This window comes from Cetorhinus maximus, chromosome 20, assembly GCF_964194155.1.
Source record: "Cetorhinus maximus chromosome 20, sCetMax3.hap1.1, whole genome shotgun sequence".
Taxonomy (NCBI): Eukaryota; Metazoa; Chordata; class Chondrichthyes; order Lamniformes; family Cetorhinidae; genus Cetorhinus; species Cetorhinus maximus.
The window spans coordinates 28,060,454-28,082,553 of record NC_135898.1 but is presented as its reverse complement, the minus strand read 5'-3'; the positions used below and the strand labels follow the sequence as shown (position 1 = coordinate 28,082,553).

The 22,100-nt window shown below is 47.4% G+C and overlaps 1 protein-coding gene across 1 annotated transcript in view; it reads right to left on the bottom strand.

The window, feature by feature from the left end:
- hk1 (hexokinase 1) overlaps positions 1-22,100 on the bottom strand; it is a 165,800-nt gene that overhangs the window by 14,875 nt on the left and 128,825 nt on the right. Inside the window, exons 14-17 of the mRNA XM_078565818.1 lie at positions 17,787-17,886; positions 6,533-6,716; positions 2,309-2,464; positions 1,986-2,219 (exon numbers count right to left, since the gene is read on the bottom strand). Coding sequence (XP_078421944.1) covers positions 1,986-2,219; positions 2,309-2,464; positions 6,533-6,716; positions 17,787-17,886 — 674 coding nt within the window. The remainder of the gene's footprint in view (positions 1-1,985; positions 2,220-2,308; positions 2,465-6,532; positions 6,717-17,786; positions 17,887-22,100) is intronic.

The window sequence follows — 22,100 nt, the reverse complement described above, 5'->3', positions numbered from 1 at the left end:
AGTGCAGTTCCTCAGAGGTCAGTATTGGGACCCTTGCTGTTCCTGATATATATTAATGATCTAGATCTTGGTGTGCAGGGAACAATTTCAAAGTTTACAGATGATATGAAGCTTGGGAGTGTTGTAAACTGTGAGGAGGACAGTGTAGAACTTCAAAAGGTCATTGACAAGTTGGTGGAGTGGGCAGATAGGTGGCAGATGAAGTTTAATGTGGAGAAGTGTGAGGTGATGCATTTTGGTCGGAAGAACATGGAGAGACAACATAAAATAAGGGTTGAAATTTTGAAGGGGGTGCAGGAGTAAGACAACCTGAGTGTATATGTGCATAGATCACTGAAGGTGGCAGGACAGGTGGAGAGAGCAGTTATTAAATCACAAAGTATCCTGGGCTTTATTAATAGGGGCATAGAGCACAAGAGCAAGGAGGTTATGCTGAATTTATATAAGATATTGGTTAGACCTCAGCTAGAGTATTGTGTACAGTTCTGAGCACCACATTATAGGAAGGATGTGAACACATTGGAGAGAGTGCAGAAGAGGTTTACAAGAATGGTTCCAGGGGTGAGAAACTTCAGTTACTAAGATAGATTGGAGAGAAGGCAGTAAGAAGAGGTTTAATAGAAATGTTCTAAATCATGAGAGAGCTGGACAGAGTAGAGAGAAGCTGTTCCCGCTCGTAAAAGGGTCAAGAACGAGAGGGCACAGATTTAAAATGATTTGCAAAAGAAGCAAATGTGACGTGAAAAAAGACTTTTTCACATAACAAGTGGTTCGGGTTTGGAACGCACTGTTTGGGAGTCTGGTGGAGGCAGGTTCAATTGAGGCATTCAAAGAGGCATTAGATGATTATGTGAAAAGAAACAATGTGCAGGAGTATGGGGAAAAGACAGGGCAATGGCACTAAGTCATAATGCTCATTTGGAGAGCCAGTGTAGACACGACGGGTTGACTGGCCTCCTTCTGTGCCATTAAAATTTTGTGATTCTGTCCTGCCTGTGGGTCCCCCTAAAGGTGATGTGGTGCTGCCTGTGAAGCCTGGTGCTGATGACCGTGAGTGCTGCCCGAAGCAAGGTAGGCAAACAAACCTCAAAGTCCTGAGTGAAATGCAGCTCACCAGATGCACATCGCTTATATACAGTTGTGAAACATATTGGCGTGCAATCATCCGAAGTGCCGGGATGATCCCGCGTGGGGGGATTATTGTGGTGAGCAGGGCTTATAATGAGATGCTCAAGTTTTGAAATTAGGTTCCTGACGGTGGCAGCAGGAAACGCGGCCTGCCATTGATGGGTAGTATGGACGATCGCAAACTGGTTTCACGATGGCGTAAAACCGATTTTTGGCCTTCTTGCCATATTGTCCGCTCACGCTGCCAATGGGAGCAGAAAATTCCATCCATAGCATCCAACATTAGATCTAATTCTGTGATCGGACAGCAGCTGCTTAACAATCCTGATTGTGCTAAGAATTACAATGACAACTAATTTAAGATTATCAGTTAGGTTTGCAGTGTAGCTCATTTATGCTTGCTAGAAGATAAATATATTCGTACGTAGGGCCCTGCCCTTTGCAAACAGAAAGAGCATGCCCACGTATTGCAGCTTTTCAACTAAACAGAAGTTTGGGGGGACAGCCATTACCTGCTTCATTCCCCATGAAAATGCCTTGACCAGTCAACCTGCTTGGTTTGAATTTAAACAAAAGTTTGGCAGTTAACTGTTCCCTAGTGCATTCTCTACGGCAACACCTCTAGCAATTGGAGTCTATTTGCCAATTTATCAGCACTCTCTTCTCACACAGTATGAAGTGTTGTTTCCTTTAGAATTGGTATTCTTGTGAATCTGTCCTGATGAGTGCAAGATAAAAAGCTTTGACAGTATGTCTCTTTTTTCAGCAATACTCAAGTTCTGTATGACCAAACGACTTTTTGAATACCCCTAATCTCAATCAGCATAAAAATAATTTTACAAAGGAAAAACACTTACTGTGGGTGAAGCTTGTAGAGTGTTCCATCGACACCGACAGTAATCTCCAGGTGATCCAACTCCCGGTTCTCCCTTATTTTGTCAACAACAGCAGCCATTCCTGCACCACAGAGCTGAGCTGCTCTCTTGGAAACAACACCACACACCTCCTTAACAATGATACTGTCGTCACAAGTACTGTCCAGGCCAAGCTGTTGAAGGATAGCACGGACTTGGAGCAGAGCCAGGCGGTCACTATTCACAAGTAGGGAATGAAATGGGGTGTCAGCTACGAATATCAGCATCATCAAACTGAATGAGTCACCTAAAAAAATGCCACATACCTTTCTATCTGGGACAGAAACTTTGTTTCAAAGATGCTTCTTGTCTTTAGTCTCTCTGAGATCTGCCCTCTGAACAGGAATCCTCGTCTGGTGAAATCGATGACCACATTTCGCACAATCTCACCTAGATACATCCCACTGATCATTTTTTCATATCTGTAGTGACAGAGACAAATCGTTTTTAATTGTTTGTGCAACACAGTCCATTTAAGGTTCCCCAATATCCTGATTATTGTATAGACATTGAGCTAGATTTTCCATTGCCATCAGTGGTGAATGTTGAAGCGCCCACCACTATTGAGCTTTATGACATGCACATGCACTGTAATTGCCTGGGAAGCTTAAATTTCCAGTGGACTGATTTGTGCTGCCAGGGACCTTCCTTGAGTGTCTCTTACACTGATCTCAGTGTTGGGGACTTGGGGCAGAATTTCACACGGATCGGGTGGGTGCGCACCTGACCCGACCTGTCGTAAAATTGCGCGAGATGCGACCCAAGTGATAATTCAGTCAGTGGGTGGCCACGCGTAAAAGTCGAAAGCGTGCCTGCTGACAATTAAGGGGCAATTAAAGTAATTAACGGTGCAATTGTCTTTAATTTTACGTTGCCCGCCCAGCCTTACAATTGGCGCACAGGCAAATCAGCCAGGCGGCCTTTACGTTTTTCATGAAACCTCATCTAAGTGCGGGATGAGGTTTCCATGATGAAATAAAATAAAAATAAAAATAAAAATCGGTGGACACCATTTTTATCATGTATATTTTCAGGTATCTGATTGGGATTCTTGGACATTATTTTTCTGCTTTTCAAAACTTTATTTGAGGATTTTCAGGTTTGTAGCTCCATGAGGCAGCTCTCTGCCTTCAGGGAGCTTCCATTGTGAGTTTGCCCGTGTTGACGTCAGCGTCTACCCTCCTCCCGCCCCCGCCTCCGCAGCACTCAGCTTCCCAGCGCGCACTTCACGCTGACTGGCTGTTAATTGGCCAGCCAGCGTGAAATTGCGGTTGGGCGCCAATGGTGGTTGGTGGTCCACTCCCCGGCCCGCCAATCACGCCCGCCGGCCAACCTGAAAATTCTGCCCTTAGGCTGAATACACACTACTTATCTGGATACCTGACCTAGAATTGTTCCACGGTTTAATCTCTGGTGTAACTCAGTGCCTAACAGCGTACCTTTACCCACCATCCAACCGCACCCCAATGATCTGATTTCCCACCACCCTAAGACCCTCTGGACCTAACTGCCCATACCCACCCAGACCACACTGTCCACACCAGTGACCAGGTTGCCCACCAACAACGAGACCCTCTGGACCCAACTGCCCACACCCACTGACCCAACTGTCCCCACATCCCGCCCCCGGCCTAGACTGCCCACCACACACCCCAGACCCTCTGGACCCGACTGCCCGCCCAGCTGGACCCGACTGCCCGCCCAGCTGGACCCGACTGCCCGCCCACCCCGACCCGACTGCCCGCCCACCACGACCCGACTGCCCACCCACCCCGACCCGACTGCCCATCCACCCCCACACTACTGCCAACCCAGCCAACCCAACTGCCCATCCACCCCTCACCCAACTGCCCACCCAGCCGACCCGACTGCCCATCCACCCCTCACCCAACTGCCCACCCCGACCCGACTGCCCGCCCACCCCGACCCGACTGCCCGCCCACCCCGACCCGGCTGCACGCCCACCCCGGACCCGACTGTCCGCCCACCCCAATCCGACTGCCCATCCACCTGACCCGACTGCCCATCCACCTGACCCGACTGCCCAGCCACCTGACCCGACTGCCCATCCACCTGACCCGACTGCCCACCCAGCCGAACCGACTGCCCACCCAGCCGAACCGACTGCCCACCCAGCCGAACCGACTTCCCACCCACCCAGACTGCCCACCCACCCTGACCCGACTGCCCGCCCACCCCAGACCCGACTGCCCGCCCACCCCGGACCCGACTGCCTGCCCACCCGACCCGACTGCCCGCCCACCCCAGACCCGACTGCCCGCCCACCCCAGACCCGACTGCCCGCCCACCCCAGACCCGACTTCCCACCCTGCCGAACCGACTTCCCACCCAGCCGAACCGACTTCCCACCCAGCCGAACCGACTTCCCACCCACCCAGACTGCCCACCCACCCCGACCCGACTGCCCGCCCACCCCGGACCCGACTGCCCGCCCACCCCGGACCCGACTGCCCGCCCACCCCGGACCCGACTGCCCGCCCACCCCGGACCCGACTGCCCGCCCACCCCGGACCCGACTGCCCGCCCACCCCGACCCGACTGCCCGCCCACCCAGACTGCCCGCCCACCCCTGACCCGACTGCCCATCCACCTGACCCATCTGCCCGCCCACCCCAACCCGACCTCCCGCCCATCCCGGACCCGACTGCCCATCCACCGGACCCGACTGCCCGCCCATCCCGGACCCGACTGCCCGCCCATCCCGGACCCGACTGCCCGCCCATCCCGGACCCGACTGCCCGCCCACCCCCGACCCGACTGCCCGCCCACCTGACCTGACTGCCCGCCCACCCCGGACCCGACTGCCCGCCCATCCCGGACCCGACTGCCCGCCCATCCCGGACCCGACTGCCCGCCCACCCCAACCCGACTACCTGCCCATCCCGGACCCGACTGCCCGCCCACCCCGACCCGACTGCCCGCCCATCCCGGACCCGACTGCCCGCCCACCCCTGACCCAACTGCCCGCCCACCTGACCCGACTCCCCGCCCACCCCAAACCGACTGCCCACCCACCCCAACCCGACTGCCCACCCACCCCAATCCAACTGCCCATCCACCTGACCCGACTCCCCGCCCACCCCAACCCGACTGCCCACCCACCCCAATCCAACTGCCCATCCACCTGACCCATCTGCCCGCCCACCCCAACCCGACCTCCCGCCCATCCCGGACCCGACTGCCCATCCACCGGACCCGACTGCCCGCCCATCCCGGACCCGACTGCCCGCCCATCCCGGACCCGACTGCCCGCCCACCCCTGACCCGACTGCCCGCCCACCTGACCCGACTGCCCGCCCACCCCGGACCCGACTGCCCGCCCATCCCGGACCCGACTGCCCGCCCATCCCGGACCCGACTGCCCGCCCATCCCGGACCCGACTGCCCGCCCATCCCGGACCCGACTGCCCGCCCATCCCGGACTCGACTGCCCGCCCATCCCGGACCCGACTGCCCGCCCACCCCGACCCGACTGCCCATCCACCTGACCCGACTGCCCGCCCACCCCAATCCGACTGCCCATCCACCTGACCAGACTGCTCACCCCAAACGACCTGCAATCGCACCTCACCAACTGGACTGCCACCCCCAAGACCTCACCCAACCTGTCAGAAAACCCTTTGACCTGACTGGCCACCCTACTGCCCACTGACCAACCCCCCCCACCAACCCCACTGCCTAATTGCCCAATCCCCAAATCTCTTGACCGATCAGCATAAAATTCTGCTTCAAGTCCCCAACACTGAGATCAGTGTAAGAGACATTCGAGGAGGGTCCCTGGCAGCACAAATCAGTCCAATGGAAATTTAAACTTCCCGGGCAATTACAGTGTATGCATGTCATAAAGCTCAATAGTGATGGGCGCCTCAACATCGACTAGCCCCCCATCCACTCGACCACCCACTCATTCACCCACCCCTCCCACTCACCTGACTACCCAACCCCACCATCCCCCAACCCAACTGCCCAACTACGCCCCTAACTACCCCACCCACTCCACTACTGGATCCCCTCCCCAAATCACTGAAAACATTTGAGATGTTTAACTGCTTACCTGAACACAGCAACTGATATGATAGAAAGGGGGTGTGTCCTTTTCTATTCCTCTCCATGGAGGCTGTGGTGAAGTATTGCTGCTGTAGCCGGCACAGGAAGACCTGGCTAGAAGGACGCAAAAGGTTGCAGTGCAGTGACCTTCGCAGTCTGTGGCGATTGTACCTGTATCACCACGGACTGGAAGATCTGGGCCAATATAACACCAAAACCTCACTGGTATTCGTAGCTGACTGAAACACTGGTCTAATTTTGGTCCCCAGAGCTGACCTTATGCCTCTGCTGCTGATCTTAAACATGCACAGGATTTCCCAAATGTTAAACAAGTCAAAGGTGGAGCATCTCCAGCTGCCACTGCTCAACTCTAGTTAAAATGATTCAGATCGGTGTCTAAAATCTCCACTGTATCAACTCACTTTTGTTTCCCTTGGTTTAATGACAGATCATCCACAGCATTGTCGTACTCCGTCCTGATATCATCAAGGCATCCATTGTCACCAAAAGCTCCCCACTCCATATTCACACACATGAGCCCCTCGTCTCCCTCCACAGTCTCTGTGTTTCTTGCCTCTTCCATGTAGCAGGTATTACTGCCAGTCCCTGTGCATTAACAGTGACATCAACATCAAAGGCTGCATCAAAATATCATGACACAAACAGCCTTGGGTTTAAATTAAAATAAACATCAAATAAATTTTAAAAATAAATGTAGCAATTCACCCACAGAGCTTAGCCTTGGGTTCGGACAACACAGCAACATTTGAAATGCAGAGATTTAAAAATTTTTTAAAAACTTGTGTTCATGTAATGTCTTTAATGCAGTAAACGTCACAAGGTGCTTTAGGGAGCTGAATGGACTCCCAGCATAACTGCAAATAAAGAATTTGAATTTGTACAGCACCTTTGGCAACCTTAGGATGACTCAAAGAGCTTTATAGCTCATGAAATACCTTTGAAATGTCGTTACTGTTCATATGGCAGCCAATCATCAGTGGAGTGTTACTAACGCCAAGGTTGGAGAGCTGTGTTTTTGAGGGTTTTGAATTGGAGGTAGTAAAGCAGAGGGTTCTAGGGAGTCCACTGGAGAGAGTATTAGGGGGCGGCTTTTTCGGGGCGGGTGGAAAGGGTGAAGGTGGGAGGATTTAGAAGCAAACTGAACAACACCGGTGATTTAAACCCCTTGAGGTGACAAGGCAGTACTTGGTAATGAGTTGGCGGGGATGGTTTTAGGTGCTGGTTGGGAAGATGTGCAAAGTTAGTAAAGCAGAGCGGACAAATAATGAGGATAAAGAGTTACTCAGTGCAGAGAATTTGGTAAGGAAGGTACAGGGGCTTGGGAAGGAGGTGGCAGTCTGGGTCCCAGGCCCATCTCACTGACAATTTGTTTGCATGCCTAGATGTCTGATGGTCAGAATGGGTCTGCTGCTATCAGCCGAGCCAGGGCAGCAGCACTGGGACAGTTTGAGGAAACTGAGTTCACTCTAGCCACATATCCTGGATGTTGAGCAGGTTGCGGTGGATCACACTCACTCTCCCTGAAAGAAAGAAATAAGGCTGGTTAGACTTAAATGTGGGAGGCACGGTTGGGAAATTTTATGATGACACAAAAATTAGCCGTGTAGTTGTTAGTGAAGAGGATAGCTGTCGACTCCAGAATAATGTCAATGGTTTGGTTGAGTGGGCAGAGAAGTGGCAAATGGAATTCAGTCTGGAAAAGTGTGAGGTAAGGCATATGGGGCAGGCAAACAAAGCAAGGGAATACTCAATAAACGGGAAGTTACTGAGTGGCGTTAAGGAAGTGAGACACCTTACAGTGCATGTCCACAGGAAGGTGGCAGGACAGGTGGACAAGGTGGTCAAGAAAGCATATGGAATCTTTCCTTTATTGGACGAGGTATGAATACAAAAGCAGGGATGTAATGATGGAACTGTATAAAATGCTGGTTAGGCCACAGCTGGAATTTTGAGCAGGTTCACAAGAATGTTGCCAGGGCTTGAAAATTGTAGCTATGAGGAGAGATTGGATAGGCTAGGGCTATTTTCCATAGAACAGAGGAGGTTAAGGGGTGGCCTAATTGAGGTGTACAAAATTATGAGGGGCCTAGATAGGGTAGACCGGAAAGACTTGTTTTCCCTAGCTGAGGGGTCAGTTACCAGGGGGCGTAGATTTAAGGTGATAGTTGGTGGTTGAGGCTGAAACCCTCGCCTCATTTAAAAGGTACCTGGATCTGCACCTGAAGTGCTGTAACCTGCAAGGCTATGGACCAGGGGCTGGAAAGTGGGAGTAAAATGAGCGACTAGTTTCTCTTTCCTGGCCGCAGCAAAAGTGATGGGCTGAATGACCTCTTTCTGCACCATAACTTTTCTATGGTACAGTGCTGAGCCAGTGCTCTTTTCTGGATACAACTTACCACTTTGTCCCATTCTCCTGGCCTTTGCTCACATCCTGTTCATTTTTTCTTTTTCGGATACACATTCCTCCTTTCCACCAGCTCACCGGACAAAACTTCCTCCCTGCCCTAGCCCTGACCTTGTATCTTTCTCAAGTTTCTGTTTTTACTCCCCTCATGCCTTCTTCAAGTTAATCTAGTCCACGAGAACCTCCTGTTCTCTCAACCTTATTCCCACTAAACTACTGACCAACCAACTACCCTTTCTGGTCCCCATTTGAGTTGATATTGTAATCAGCTCTATTTTTCTCCCCTTTAAATCTGTCATCATCGCTCCTCTCCTCAAAAAACCCTTGACCCCAGCGAACAGCCACTCTATCTCCAACCTCACTTTCCTGTCCAAATGCCTTGAACATGTTGTCACCTCTCAAAACTGTTCCCGTCTTTCCTGGAATTACAGGCTGAATTTAATGCACTCCCCTGTGGTGAGTTCGGTAGCTGGTCAGGGCGGGGGGGGGCATTTAATTGGGCGGAAGGGTGGCAGGTGGGGACCCCACTGCCTTCCTCCCTCTAACCCAATTAAATCTGTGGCGGGGAGGCCCTTGAACAGCCTCCCCACTGCAACTGAGGTCCTTAAGTGGGCAATTAATGCCACTAATGGGCCTCATCCCACCGCTGGTATTCACCCAGTGACGGGCAAGGGACTTTGCCTGAAAAGTAAACCCTATTGGCATTGTTTATGGGTTTCCCGGGGTGTGGGCTGGTTGGAGAAGGAGTCCCTTGTTCAAAGAGTGACCCGGCATCAGGGAGGGCATGCTGAGAGCCACCCACTTGTCCTTGCTACTGAACTCCCTTCCGCCCTCCCTCTTGCCCCCAACCCTATGGCATCCCTCCTGTCCATCATTTAACTCTGCCCGGTTCTCTGCAGTCCTGGGGCCTTGGGTGGGTGCATTACCAGCAGTAGCCACTGCTTCTCAGTTGGCACTACCAAGCAATGAAACACTTATAACCTCTGAGTGGCCGGTAGCTATCGATGAGAGGGAATTCTGGCCCCAGAGTCATCAATCCCAGGGAAGACCCACGGCTGCCCAGTTAAGTGACCAATTAGCAATTAATTTGGTGAGCCTTCCTGAAAAGAGGCAAAGTGGGACTCTCGCTGACTCTCCAGTTGCCTTCTTTAAATATTGTCTTCCATGTTTGCATCTTCCAATCAGGTTTCAGCCCCAGCACCAAAACAGCTCTTATCAGAGTCTCTAATGACATCCTGTGTGACTGTGACAAAGGAAAGCATTCCCACTTTGTCCTTCTCGACCTGTCTGCAGCCTTTGACATGATTGACCCCACACCATCCTCCTCCAACACCTCTCCATTGTTGTCCAGCTGGGTGGGACTGCTCTCACCTGCTTCCATTCTTATCTATCTAATCATAGCCAGAGAATCACTTGCAATGGCTTCTCTTCCTGCTCCCGCACTGTTACCTCTGGCGTCCCCCAAGGATCAATCTTGGCAATGTCATCTGAAAGCACATGTACACAAACAGCATCCAGCTGAACCTCATCACCCACCTCTCTTGACTCCTCCACTGTTGCTAAATTATCAGGCTTCTTATCGGACATCCAGTAATTTCCTCCAATTAAACATTGGGAAGACTGAAGACATCGTTTTTGGTCCCTGCTCCAAATTCCATCCTTGTTCCTGGCAACAGTCTGAGATTAAGTCAGTCTGTTTGCAACCTTGATGTCACATTTGACCCCCAGATGAGCTGCCAACCTCATATTTGCACCATCACCAATACTGTCTCTTTCCACCTCTGTAAAATAGCCCGAATTCACCGTTGTGTCTGCTCATCTGCTGCTGAAACCCTCATCCATGCCTTTGTTACCTCTAATGCATTTTTATTATGCATTATTGCATCTTCCAATGCAGCCCTACATTCTACCCTCTGTAAACTTGAGGTCATTTGAGACTCTGCTGCTCATATCTTACCTTGCACCAACTTCTGTTCCCCATCACCCCTGTGCTCACTGACCTAGATTGGCTCCAGATCAAGCAATGTCTTGATTTTAAAATTTTCATCCTTGTTTTGAATCCTTCCATGGCCTCACACCTCCCTATCTCTGTGACCTCCTCCAACCCCACAGCCCTCCAAGATACCTGCACACTTAGCATCCCTGATTTTAATTGGTCCACCATTGGTGGCTATGCCTTTAGTAGCCTAAGCCCTAAACTCTGCAGTTCTGTCTCGAAACCCACTTGCTTCCCTCCACCACCCTTAAAACCTATCCCTTTGACCGAGGTTTTGATGATGATCTTTAATTTATTGTCTAGTCACTGATTAGTGTGTGAGGTACCGGGGACACTGCTGGTGCCCATGAGACTGACCTTACAGCGAGGCAGTGCTGTAAGGAGAGGAACAAAAGCTGGAATATTGTTTTAAAATGGCTCCCAATTAGCTCAGCTACTCAATACCTGTTCCTGAACTAGTGAACTGACTGAACACAGATCATCTTTAAATCAAATCAGTAAATGGTGAAACTGCCCTGAATTTATTTGTTAAATAATAATCTGGATCCACAGGGTCGCTAACTTTACAAATTATATCAAGAATGTAATAAAGTCTGGGATTGTTCTCCTTGCAGCAAAGGAGGTTAAGTGAGATTTGATAGAAATGTTCAAAATTATGAGGAGTTTTGACAAAGTTGGTGAGGGGAAACTGTTTGCAGTGGCGGGAGGGCCAGAGTTAAGGTCATTGGCAAAAAAGCCAGGGGGATGCATGGAGTAATTTTTTAAATGCAGTGAGATGCTGTGATCTGGAATACACTGTCTAAAGGGCGATGGCAGCAGATTCAATGGTAACTTTCAAAGGGCAATTGGACAAATACTTGAAAAGGAAAGAGATCATGGCAGGGTTTTGAGGAAAAGAGTAGGAGAGTGGAATTAATTAGATAGCTCTACAAAGAGCTGGCACAGACGCAATGGTCGATTGGCTCCTTCTGTGCTGTGATTATATCATCAGTTATCGAGTCCTATGTTAAGGTATGTGGTGGAAGAAATCAACAAGGCCCAAGATACTTGCAGACACATCCTCTCTCGGGTGACAGGGTACTGAGATTATGACTGGGTCTGCTGGCAATATTTCACTGCAAGTGTAGTGGACACAATAGTTATGTTTAAATTAAAACACAAAGTGCTAGAAAAACTCAGCAGGTCTGGCAGCATCCGTGAAGAGAGAAACAGAGTTAATGTTTTGAGTCCGTATGACTCTTCTTCAGCGCTACAGAGGAGTACAAATGTGATGGATTTTATACTGTTTAAGAGGGGGTGGAGCAGGTGGAGCAAAATAGGGGAATAGGAAATAGGAAAAAAGGAATAGGTGCGAGCTCAGGAGATATTTGACAAAGATGTCATGGACACAAGACAAAGGAGGTGTTACTGTAGTGTTAAGGACAAAAGAAGGTGCTGATAGTGGCTTAAAGGTAAAGTAGCAGAATGTGTTAATAGCAGAACAAGGATCGGCGCTCTGTGAAAGGAAAATATAGAAACAAGTAACAGATGGTCCTGTGGTGGGGGGAAGGGGTTGGCTGGGGAAAAAGGGTCTTAAAAAAAGCCCAAAAATATATAAAAATAAAAAAATAAAAAAATAAATGATTAAAAAAGGGGTAAAGATGCCAGCAGAGTGGGAGCATCTGTGAAGAATATCCCAGCCTATAATTGCAGCAGGGAGTCTAGGTCAGATAATCAAAACTAAAGTGTTATCACTCCATCTCCAACCTGTAGTTTGTGCGAGCACAACTCCCTATAGGCGGCAGATGACATAGAGAAAGGAAGAAATAACTTGCATTTATATAGTATCCAGCATGGTTGTGGTGGAGACAACATTTATGCTTAAATTAAAACAGAAAATGCTGCAAAAACTCATCAGGTTCGACAGCTGTGGAGAGAGAAACAGAGGTACCGTTTCAGGTCCGTATGAAACATAGGAACATAGAAACTAGGAGCAGGAGTAGGTCATTCGGCCCATCGAGCCTGCTCCACCATTCATTATGATCATGGCTGATCATCCAACTCAATAGCCTGCTCCCGCTTTCTCCCCATACCCTTTGATCCCTTTCACCCCAAGAGCTATATCTATGTCCTTCTTGACAACATACAACGTTTTGGCCTCAACTACTTTCTGTGGTAGTGAATTCCACAGGCTCACCACTCTCTGGGTGAAGAAATTTCTCCTCATCTCAGTCCTAAATGGTCTACCCCATATCCTTAGACTGTGTCCCCTGGTTTTTGACTCCCCCACCATCGGGAACATCCTTCCTGCATCTACCCTGTCTAGTCCTTTTAGAATTTTATAGGTTTCTATGAGATCCCTACTCATTCTTCTGAACTCCAGCGAATATAATCCTAACCGACTCAACCTCTCCTCAAATGTCAGTCCCGCCATCCCAGGAATCAGTCAGGTAAACCTTTGCTGCACTCCCTCTATAGCAAGAACATCCTTCCTCAGATAAGGAGACCAAAACTGCACACAATATTCCAAGTGTGGTCTCACCAAGGCCCTATATAATTGCAGCAAGACATCCCTGTTCCTGTACTCGAATCCTCTCGCTAGAAGGCCAACATACCATTTGCCTTCTTTACCACCTGCTGCACCTGCACGCTTACCTTCAGCGACTGGTGTATGAGGACACCTAGGTCTCGTTGCACATTCCCCTCTCTCAATTTATAGCCATTCAGATAATAATCTGCCTTCCTGTTTTTGCCACCAAAGTGGATAATCTCACATTTGTCTACATTATATTGCATCTGCCATGCATTTGCCCACTCACTCAGCTTGTGCAAATCACACTGAAGCATTTCTGCATCCTCCTCACAGCTCACCCTCCCACCCAGCTTTGTGTCATCTGCAAATTTGGAGATATTACATTTAGTTCCCTCATCTAAATCATTAATATATATTGTGAATAGCTGGGGTCCCAGCACCGATCCCTGCGGTACCCCACTAGTCACTGCCTGCCAGTCGGAAAAAGACCGGTTTATTCTGACTCTTTGTTTTCTGTCTGACAACCAGGGTTTTCTATCCATCTTGATACACTATCCCCATTCCCATGTGCTTTAATTTTACATGCTAATCTCTTATATGGGGCTTTGTCGAAAGCCTTCTGAAAGTCCAAATAAACCACATCCACTGGCTCCCCCTCATCAACTCTACAAGTTACATCCTCGAAAAATTCCAGTAGATTTGTCAAGCATGATTTCCCTTTCATATATCCATGCTGACTCTGTCCAATTCTGCCACTGTTTTCCAAGTGCTCAGCTATTAAATCTTTTATAATGGACTCTAGAATGTTCCCCATTACCGATGTCAGGCTGACTGGTCGATAATTCCCTTTTATCTCTCTGCCTCCCTTTTTAAATAGTGGGGTTACATTAGCTACCATCCAATCTGTAGGAACTGTTCCAGAGTCCATAGAATCTTGGAAGATGACCACCAATGCATCCACTGTTTCTAGGGCCACTTCCTTAAGTACTCTGGGATGTAGGTTATAAGGCCCTGGGAATTTATCGGCCTATCCCATCAATTTCTCCAACACCATTTCTCTACTAATACTGATTTCTTTCAGTTCCTCCCTCTCCATAAACCCTGTGTTCCCCAACATTTCTGGTTTGTGTCCTCCTTTGTGAAGACAGAACCAAAGTATGTATTTAGTTGGTCAGCCATTTCTTTGTTCCCCATTATAAATTCCCCTGTTTCTGACTGTAAGGGACCTACATTTGTTTTCACCAATCTTTTTCTCTTCAAATACCTATACAAACTTTTACAGTCAGTTTTTACATTCCCTGCAAGTCTATTCTCGTACTCTATTTTCCCCTTCTTAATCAATCCCTTGGTCCTCCTTTGCTGAATTCTAAACTGCTCCCAATCCTCAGGTCTGTTGTTTTTTCTGGCCAATTTGTACGCCTCTTCCTTGGATCTCATACTATCTCTAATTTCCCTTGTAAGCCATGGTTTGGCCACCTTTCCTGTTTTACTTTTGCGCCAGACAGGAATAAACAATTGTTGCAGTTCACCCATCCGCTCTTTGAATGTTTGCCATTGCCTATCCACCGTCATGCCTTTAAGTAACGTTTCCCAATCTATCATAGCCAACTCGCGCCTCATACCATCATAGTTTCCTTTATTAAGATTCAGGACCCTAGTCTCAGAATCAACTACATCTCTCCCCATCTTGATGAAGAATTCTATCATATTATGGTCGCTCATCCCCAAGGGGCCTTGCACAACTAGATTGCCAATTATTCCTTTCTCATTATACAATACCCAGTCTAGGATGGCCTGTTCTCTAGTTGGTTCCTCAACGTATTGGTCCAGAAAACCATCCCGTATACACTCCAGGAATTCCTCCTCTACGGTATTGTTACTAATTTGATTTGCCCAATCTATTTGCATATTAAAGTTACCCATAATTACAGATGTTCCTTTATTGCATGCGTCTCTAATTTCCTGTTTAATGCCATTCCCAACATCACCACTACAGTTTGGGGGTCTATAAATAGCCCCTACTCATGTTTTTTGCCCCTTAGTGTTTCTCAGCTCTACCCATACAGATTCCACATCGTCGGAGCTAATATCTTTCCTCACTGTTGCGTTAATTTCCTCTTTAACCAGCAATGCAACTCCACTGCCTTTTCCTTTTTGTCTGTCCTTCCTAAATACTGAATACCCCTGGATGTTCAGTTCACATCCCTGGTCACCCTGCAGCCATGTATCCATAATTCCAACTATATCAAGATGTGCCAAAGTGTTTTATGGCCACTGAAGTATTTTTGAAACACAATTGCTATTGCAATGCAGGAAATGCAGCAACAAGCAGCCATGAACCGTGGTCAGACAAACGAACAAATAATCTAAAAAGACTTGTATATATCATTTTTCACAATTACCAGACGTCCCAAAGTGCTCCCCGACTGAAGTATTTTTGAAGTGTAGTCACTGTTTTAATATAGGAAACATGGCAGCCAATTTTGCACACGGCAAGTTCCCACAAACAGCAATGTGCTGGTGACCAGATAATCAGTTTTAATAATGTTGATTAAGGGATAAGTATCGGACAGGGTTCCAGGGAGAACTCTCCTGCCCTTCTTAAAGGTAGTGTCATGGAATCTTTCATGTCCACCTGAGAGGAGAGACAGGGAACAGTTTAACATCTCATCTGAAAGACAGCATCTTTGACAATGCAGCACTCCGAGTACTGCACTGGGCTGTCACCCTGGATTTCATGTTGAAGTCTTTGTTGGGGGTAATATATCAGCATGGGTATAGGATTGGCTAAGTAACAGGAAACGGAGAGTCAGGTTGAATGGATCATTTTCAGATTAACAAACTGTAATTAGTGGAGTGCCACAGGGATCAGTGTTGGGATCTCGACTACGTATGCTCCATATTAACAATATGGATGAACTGACTGAATTGTCGGCAAATTTGCAAAATAGGCAAACACAGAAGATAGGTAGGAAAGCAAGTTGTGAGGAGTACAGAGAGTCTGCAAAGCGATAAGTGAGTGGGTGAAAATGTGGCAGGTGAAGAAAAATGTGGGAAGAAGTGAGGTTGTCCACTTTGGCCAGAAGACTGGAAAAGCAGAATATTATTTAAATGAAGAGACTGCAGAGTTCCATGGTACAGAGGGATCTAGGTATCCATGTATAAGTAGGGAAATCTTACTACAACTGCACAGGACATTGGGTGAGACTGCAACTGGAGTACAGTGTATAGTTTTAGTCACCTTACTGGAGGGAAATACTTCCATTGGAAGCAGTTCAGAGAAGGTTCTCTAGGCCAATTCCTGGGATGAAGAGTTTGTCTTATGAAGAAAGGTTGAGCAGGTTGGGCCTGTACTAACTGGAGTTCACAGAATCACAGAATTCTTACAGTGCTAAAGGAGGCCATTTGGCCCATCATGTCTGCACCTGCTCTCTGAATGAGCAATGTACTTAGTGCCTTCTCCCTGTAACCCTGCACATTCTTCTTTTCAAATAACAATCTGAACCTGCTTCCACCACACTCTCAGGCAGTGCATTCTAGGCCTTTACCACTCGCTGTGTGAAAAAGTTTTTTTCCCATATCGCTTTTGCTTCCTTTACCAAATATTTTAACTCTGTGCCCTCTCATTTTTGATCCTTTTAAGAGTGGGAACAGTTTCTCCCTATCTCCTCTGTACAGATGTTTCATGATTTTGAACAGTTCTATCAGTTTAGAAGAATGAGAGGTGGTCATATTGAAACATATAAGATTCCGGGAGGGCTTGGCAGGGTTGATACTGAGAGGATGTTTCTCCTTGTGGGAGAATCTGGAACTGGGGGACACAGTTTAAAAAATAAGGGGTCTCCCATTTACGACTGAGATGAGGAGGAATTTCCTCTCTAGAGAACTGTTAGTCTTTGGAATTAACTACACCAGACAGCAGTGGAGGCTGGGTCATTGAATATATTCAAGGCTGAGTTAGATAGATGTTGGATTTACAAGACAGTCAAGGGTTATGGGGGACAAGCAGGAAAATGGAGTTGAGGCCATAATCAGATCAACGATGATCCTATTTAATGGCAGAGCAAGCTCGTTGGGCTGAATGGCCTACTCCTGCTCCTATATCTTATGATAAGTGGGGCTTAAACCTGCAGCTTTCTGATTCTTGAGGTGAGATTGATACCCTTAAGCATTGGTTGGTCTGAGTGAAAAAAATGTGAATAGTACTTAATCTGAGTTATTGTGTGAGATAGGACTGTCTGAGATCTGATGTTAATTGGTACTTCCTGTGTTACTTCTATGTTTATTCCCTTTTGACAAAACTGGACTCCATGTGATTTAGTATTACAAATTTTCAGGTTTGTGACTATACAAAGGTAATTTTTGTTTGCCATTCTATGATGGGGACATCAGAAGTTTGTGTGTATGCTGACAACTATTAATTGGTTGAAAGAATCTGCTCCTGGCAGATCAGATTCCCTTCAGAAACACAAATTGAAAAAATGAGCCCCATAACCACAACACTAATGTTTTATACCGTAGTGCTCCTGATGTGGATGGTCAATGGGCCCCAATGGACAGCCCTCCTAATTTTTCAATTGCCCAAACTCAATTAGCCTGTTTACCCTGCAATCGAGCAAAGCTTCATATCACGAGTGTTAAATCTTAATTTTTAACCCTTGCTTTTAGAACTACTTCCAAGTTTTCATCATGCATAGGGTGCAAATGGTGCAGGTTTCAGAAGGTTGACAGTATGTTACTCACCCACAATCATACCAACTTCACAATGTGGATCCTCATAAGCACACGTCATCATTGTCCCAACTGTGTCATTCACAATCGATACAACATCAAGTTCAAACTCCTAGTGGGAATATTTTTTTAAAAATCAGACATCAACAGAGAACCAGTGTATCAAGCTCATGAGATTGAATGAACTACTCCAGTTCCTATGTAACACACTTGAGAACTTGCTGTTCGTTTTGTATTAGTTAGATGGTAGTTACCGACTCTGAGCTATCCTGGCTGAATACCAGCCGGTTTTAATTCAACAAATGCTCTGAAAGGGACAGTTTGCACCAGATAAAATCAGCTTTCCTCTCACACACCACGGATACACCGGGCTCCAGTTTGATGGAGATGGAGTACAATGTGGGAAAATGTGAAGTTGTTCACTTTGGCAGGAAGAAAAAAAACCAGGCTATTACTTAAATGGAGAACGGCTGCAGAATTCTGAGGTGCAAAGGGATCGAGGTGTTTGAGTGCATGAGTCACAAAAAGTTAGTATGCAGGTACAACTAGTAATCAAGGCGGCTAATGGAATGCTATCCTTTATTACGAGAAGAATTGAACATAAAAGTAAGGATCAAAAACAAAAAGTGCTGGAAAAAGAGTCATATGGACTCGAAACGTTAACTCTGTCTTTCTCTCCACAGATGCTGTCAGACCTGCTGAGGTTTTCCAGCACTTTTTGTTTTTGTTTCAGATTTCCAGCATCTGCAGTATTTTGCCTTTATAAAAGTAAGGATGTTATGCTTCAGTTATACCTGGTGAGACCTCACCTTGAATACTGTGCAGTTTTGGTCTCCTTATTTATGGAAGGATGTAAGTGCATTGGAGGTGGTTCAGAGGAGGTTTACTAGATTGATACCTGGAATGAGTGGGTTGTCTTATGAGGAAAGGTTGAACAGGCTGGGCTTGTTTCCTCTGGAGTTTAGAGGAGTGAGGGGTGATTTGATTGAAGTATACAAGATCCTGAACGGCCTTGACAAGGTGGACATGGGAAGGATGTTTCCTCTTGTGGGTGAGTCCAGAACTAGGGGGCACTGTTTTAAAATTAGGGGTCACCCTTTTAGGTCAGAGATGAGGAGAATTTTTTCTCTCAGAGGGCTGTGCGACTTTGGAACTCTCTGCCTCAGGTGGAGGCGGGGTCATTGAATATTTTTAAGGCGGAGGTAGATAGATTCTTGTTAGGCAAGGGAATCAAAGGTTATTGGGGGTAGATGGGAATGTGGAAGTTGAAACACAAACAGATCAGCCATGATCTTATTGAATGGCGGAGCAGGCTTGAGGGGCCGAATGGCCTACTTCTGCTCATATGTTCGTAGGATTTGCGAAATAGTGCTTTGCCCTCCACCCAATCCTCACAAAGTCACTTGAGTTGGAGGGAGTCTGGCTGAGGATGGGATCTCAGCATGCTGAGAACACAGAGCTAGTGTACCACTGAATCCCACCAGGCATGCCACCACCTCCCACCGCATTGAGAAGGCTGAAGGCTGCAAAGAGCAGGGACCCACAAGGGAGCGCCTGGAACACTGTGCACCTTAGAAATGAAAACTACATTACAGTAACTACAAAGAAGAAAATGTGATGGAGGAAAATATGTTAGGAGCATTAAGGTATCACTTACAGCTCCCTCGACCATTTGAAGAAATTTGCTGCAGGGATCACAAGGACGGAAGAAAGAACTTGCATTTATATAGCATTTTTCACAAGTACTTTCTTCTAGCCAGTGAAGTTAGTCGCTATTGGAGTGTAGAAAACTGAATGCTGAATCATAAAGACCCTTGAAAGGCACAAGCACAATTTTGGTCTGTGCTGAACTGTGCAGTTTGTAATATAGCTGGCCTCAGGGTTCAAGAGGGTGATGAAGGTTCCAACTCCTGACTACTAACGAGTGATCTTGCTGAAAAGTGCCCATTTGTGCATAAGTGAGTTATCAGAACACAACTAATACCTGTAGTACCAGCACCCATGGGTGGTACCAGCACCCACGTGTCAGTGGCTGCGGTACCAGTGCCCATGGGTCCGTGCCTGTGGTACCAGCACCCATGGGTGGTACCAGCACCCACTGGTCTGTGCCTGTGGTACCAGCACCCACGGGTGGTTCCAGCACCCACAGGTGCATACCTGTGGCACCAGCACCCACAGGCCCGTGCCTGTGGCACCAGCACCTGCAGGTAATATCTTCAGGAGGAATGGAAGATAAAATGTGACCATATGTTTCAGGACACACGCACATCAATAATCATTTTTCATTCTGCTCTACAGATTCCTGGCTGGGTTTGCTACGTGATATCACACCACACCTGAATCGTCAAGAATTGCCTTGAGGAGAAAAGGCCTTAACTGGAAAACATGTCAAGGCAAAAATGCACCTGGAAACTTTCAGAATGAAATGTGATTCAACAGAGTATTTCCAGTTAATTTCACATCAACCCACAGATGGAGGAAATGAATATTCCTGGTAGCTCCTAACTCCAGAATGGGAAGTACCTGTTGTCCATTTCCCCCCCCCTCCTTTCATAATAGTACTGCCCTTGACTGGACCATGGTTCATAAGTGCTGCAGGACCTTGAACACCATGCCAAGTATCCAGTCATTTGTCCTGTACCAACCGAGTGAGTGCTCACAGGCTATTTGAGAATAGAGGGTATGTCAGCCAGGCCTCATCCTGTTCTCACAAAATATTCACACCCAGGTGGGTTTAGTGGTAAAAGTTACTTTTGCCCCTGTGTGACGGAGTGCCAGCAGCAATGGCAGCTATATCTTGCAGATATTTTTCTTAGAATATGACTGATGAGAAAGGTTTGACATAATAATGGCAGCAATGACCAATTACATAGCAGCAAAGCAAGACTTATAAGCTGGAAATGACTTTTGCTGATGTTCAGGGCTGATAAAACAGTTTAAAGTCTGGGAGGGTTGAATCGACTAGCTCTGAAAACAGACATGAGAATTGCAGTTCACTGTATTTATTGTAGGCAACTCATTAAACTTGTGCGATCTGCAGTTCACATGATAGCTTCGTGCAGTTAACGCTATGTGCCTTGTTCAATATAGTGAGTGCTTAGCGCGATTTAAAGGCAACCTCTTAAAGGGGAGGTGCAGTGTGACTGCAAAACAACTGCAAAAGTGACTGCAAACGTGAATCTAGGCTGTGATACTTTAATAGCTGAACATGTGAGAGAGTGAGCACTAAGATGTTCAGATATTACGCTGGAGGTCTTGGTGGAGAGGAAAGATGTGCTTTATTCACAAGGTAGCAGAGAAGGCCCTCCAGGCAGATACTCAGGAAGTAGTAGAAAGAAGTGCCAGCGGAGTTCAATGCCAGGAATTTGCTCCAAGAACATGGTGAGTATCTGGTAAGTAAATGGTCAAGGTCTATTCTATTCCTAAGGTTTAAAATAGTACAGGGATTTGCAATAAGGTTTATTAACCTTATACAAAAGTATACAAAAGAAAATAAGTAATTGAATAAAATAATTAAGTAATTAATTAAAGCACATAGTATGGCAGGACAGGTGATGCATCATGGCTACAGCATGTGGGAGCTCCTGGATACGAGTGTGAACCAGGGCAAACACGTCATCAGTAAGTGCCTGCGGTTTGAGGAGTTTCGGCTCTGTCACTGAGCTGGAGGCTGAGCTGCAGACACTGCAACACATCAAGGAGGGGGAAAGTTACCTGGACGCTTTGTACCAGGAGGCAGTCACACTCATTAGGATAGGATCTTCTGATTTGGTTAGTGGTCAGGGACAGGAAGGTGTGACTGTAGCTGAGGCAGGTAAGGGGACCCAGAGGGCAGGAGTGCAGGAGTGTCAGACTCTGCAATTGTCCAACAGGTTTGAGGTTTTTTCAGCTTGTTTGGATGAGAGTGGAGGCTGCAGGCTGGATAAGTTAACTGACCATGGCACCGTGGTACAGGAAACCATCTAAGTTGGGGGGAGCACAAAGGAATGTAGTGGTGGTAGGGGACAGTATAGTGAGGGGTTTTGACACTGTTCTCTGCCCGGTGCCAGGGTTCGAGACATTTGCTCTGGGCTGGAGAGGAACTTGCAGTGGGAGGGGGAGGATCCAGTGGTCGTGGTCCATGCAGGTGCCAATGACATAGGCGGGATGAGGAAGGAAGTTCTGTACAGTCAGTATGAGGAGCTAGACACCAAATTAAGAAGCAGAATCTCAAAGGTAATAATCTCTGGGTTATTACCTGAGCCACTTGCAAATTGGCATAGGACAAACAAGATTAGAGAAATGAATGCGTGGCTGAAAGTCTGGCGTGGGAAAAGTGGGTTCCTG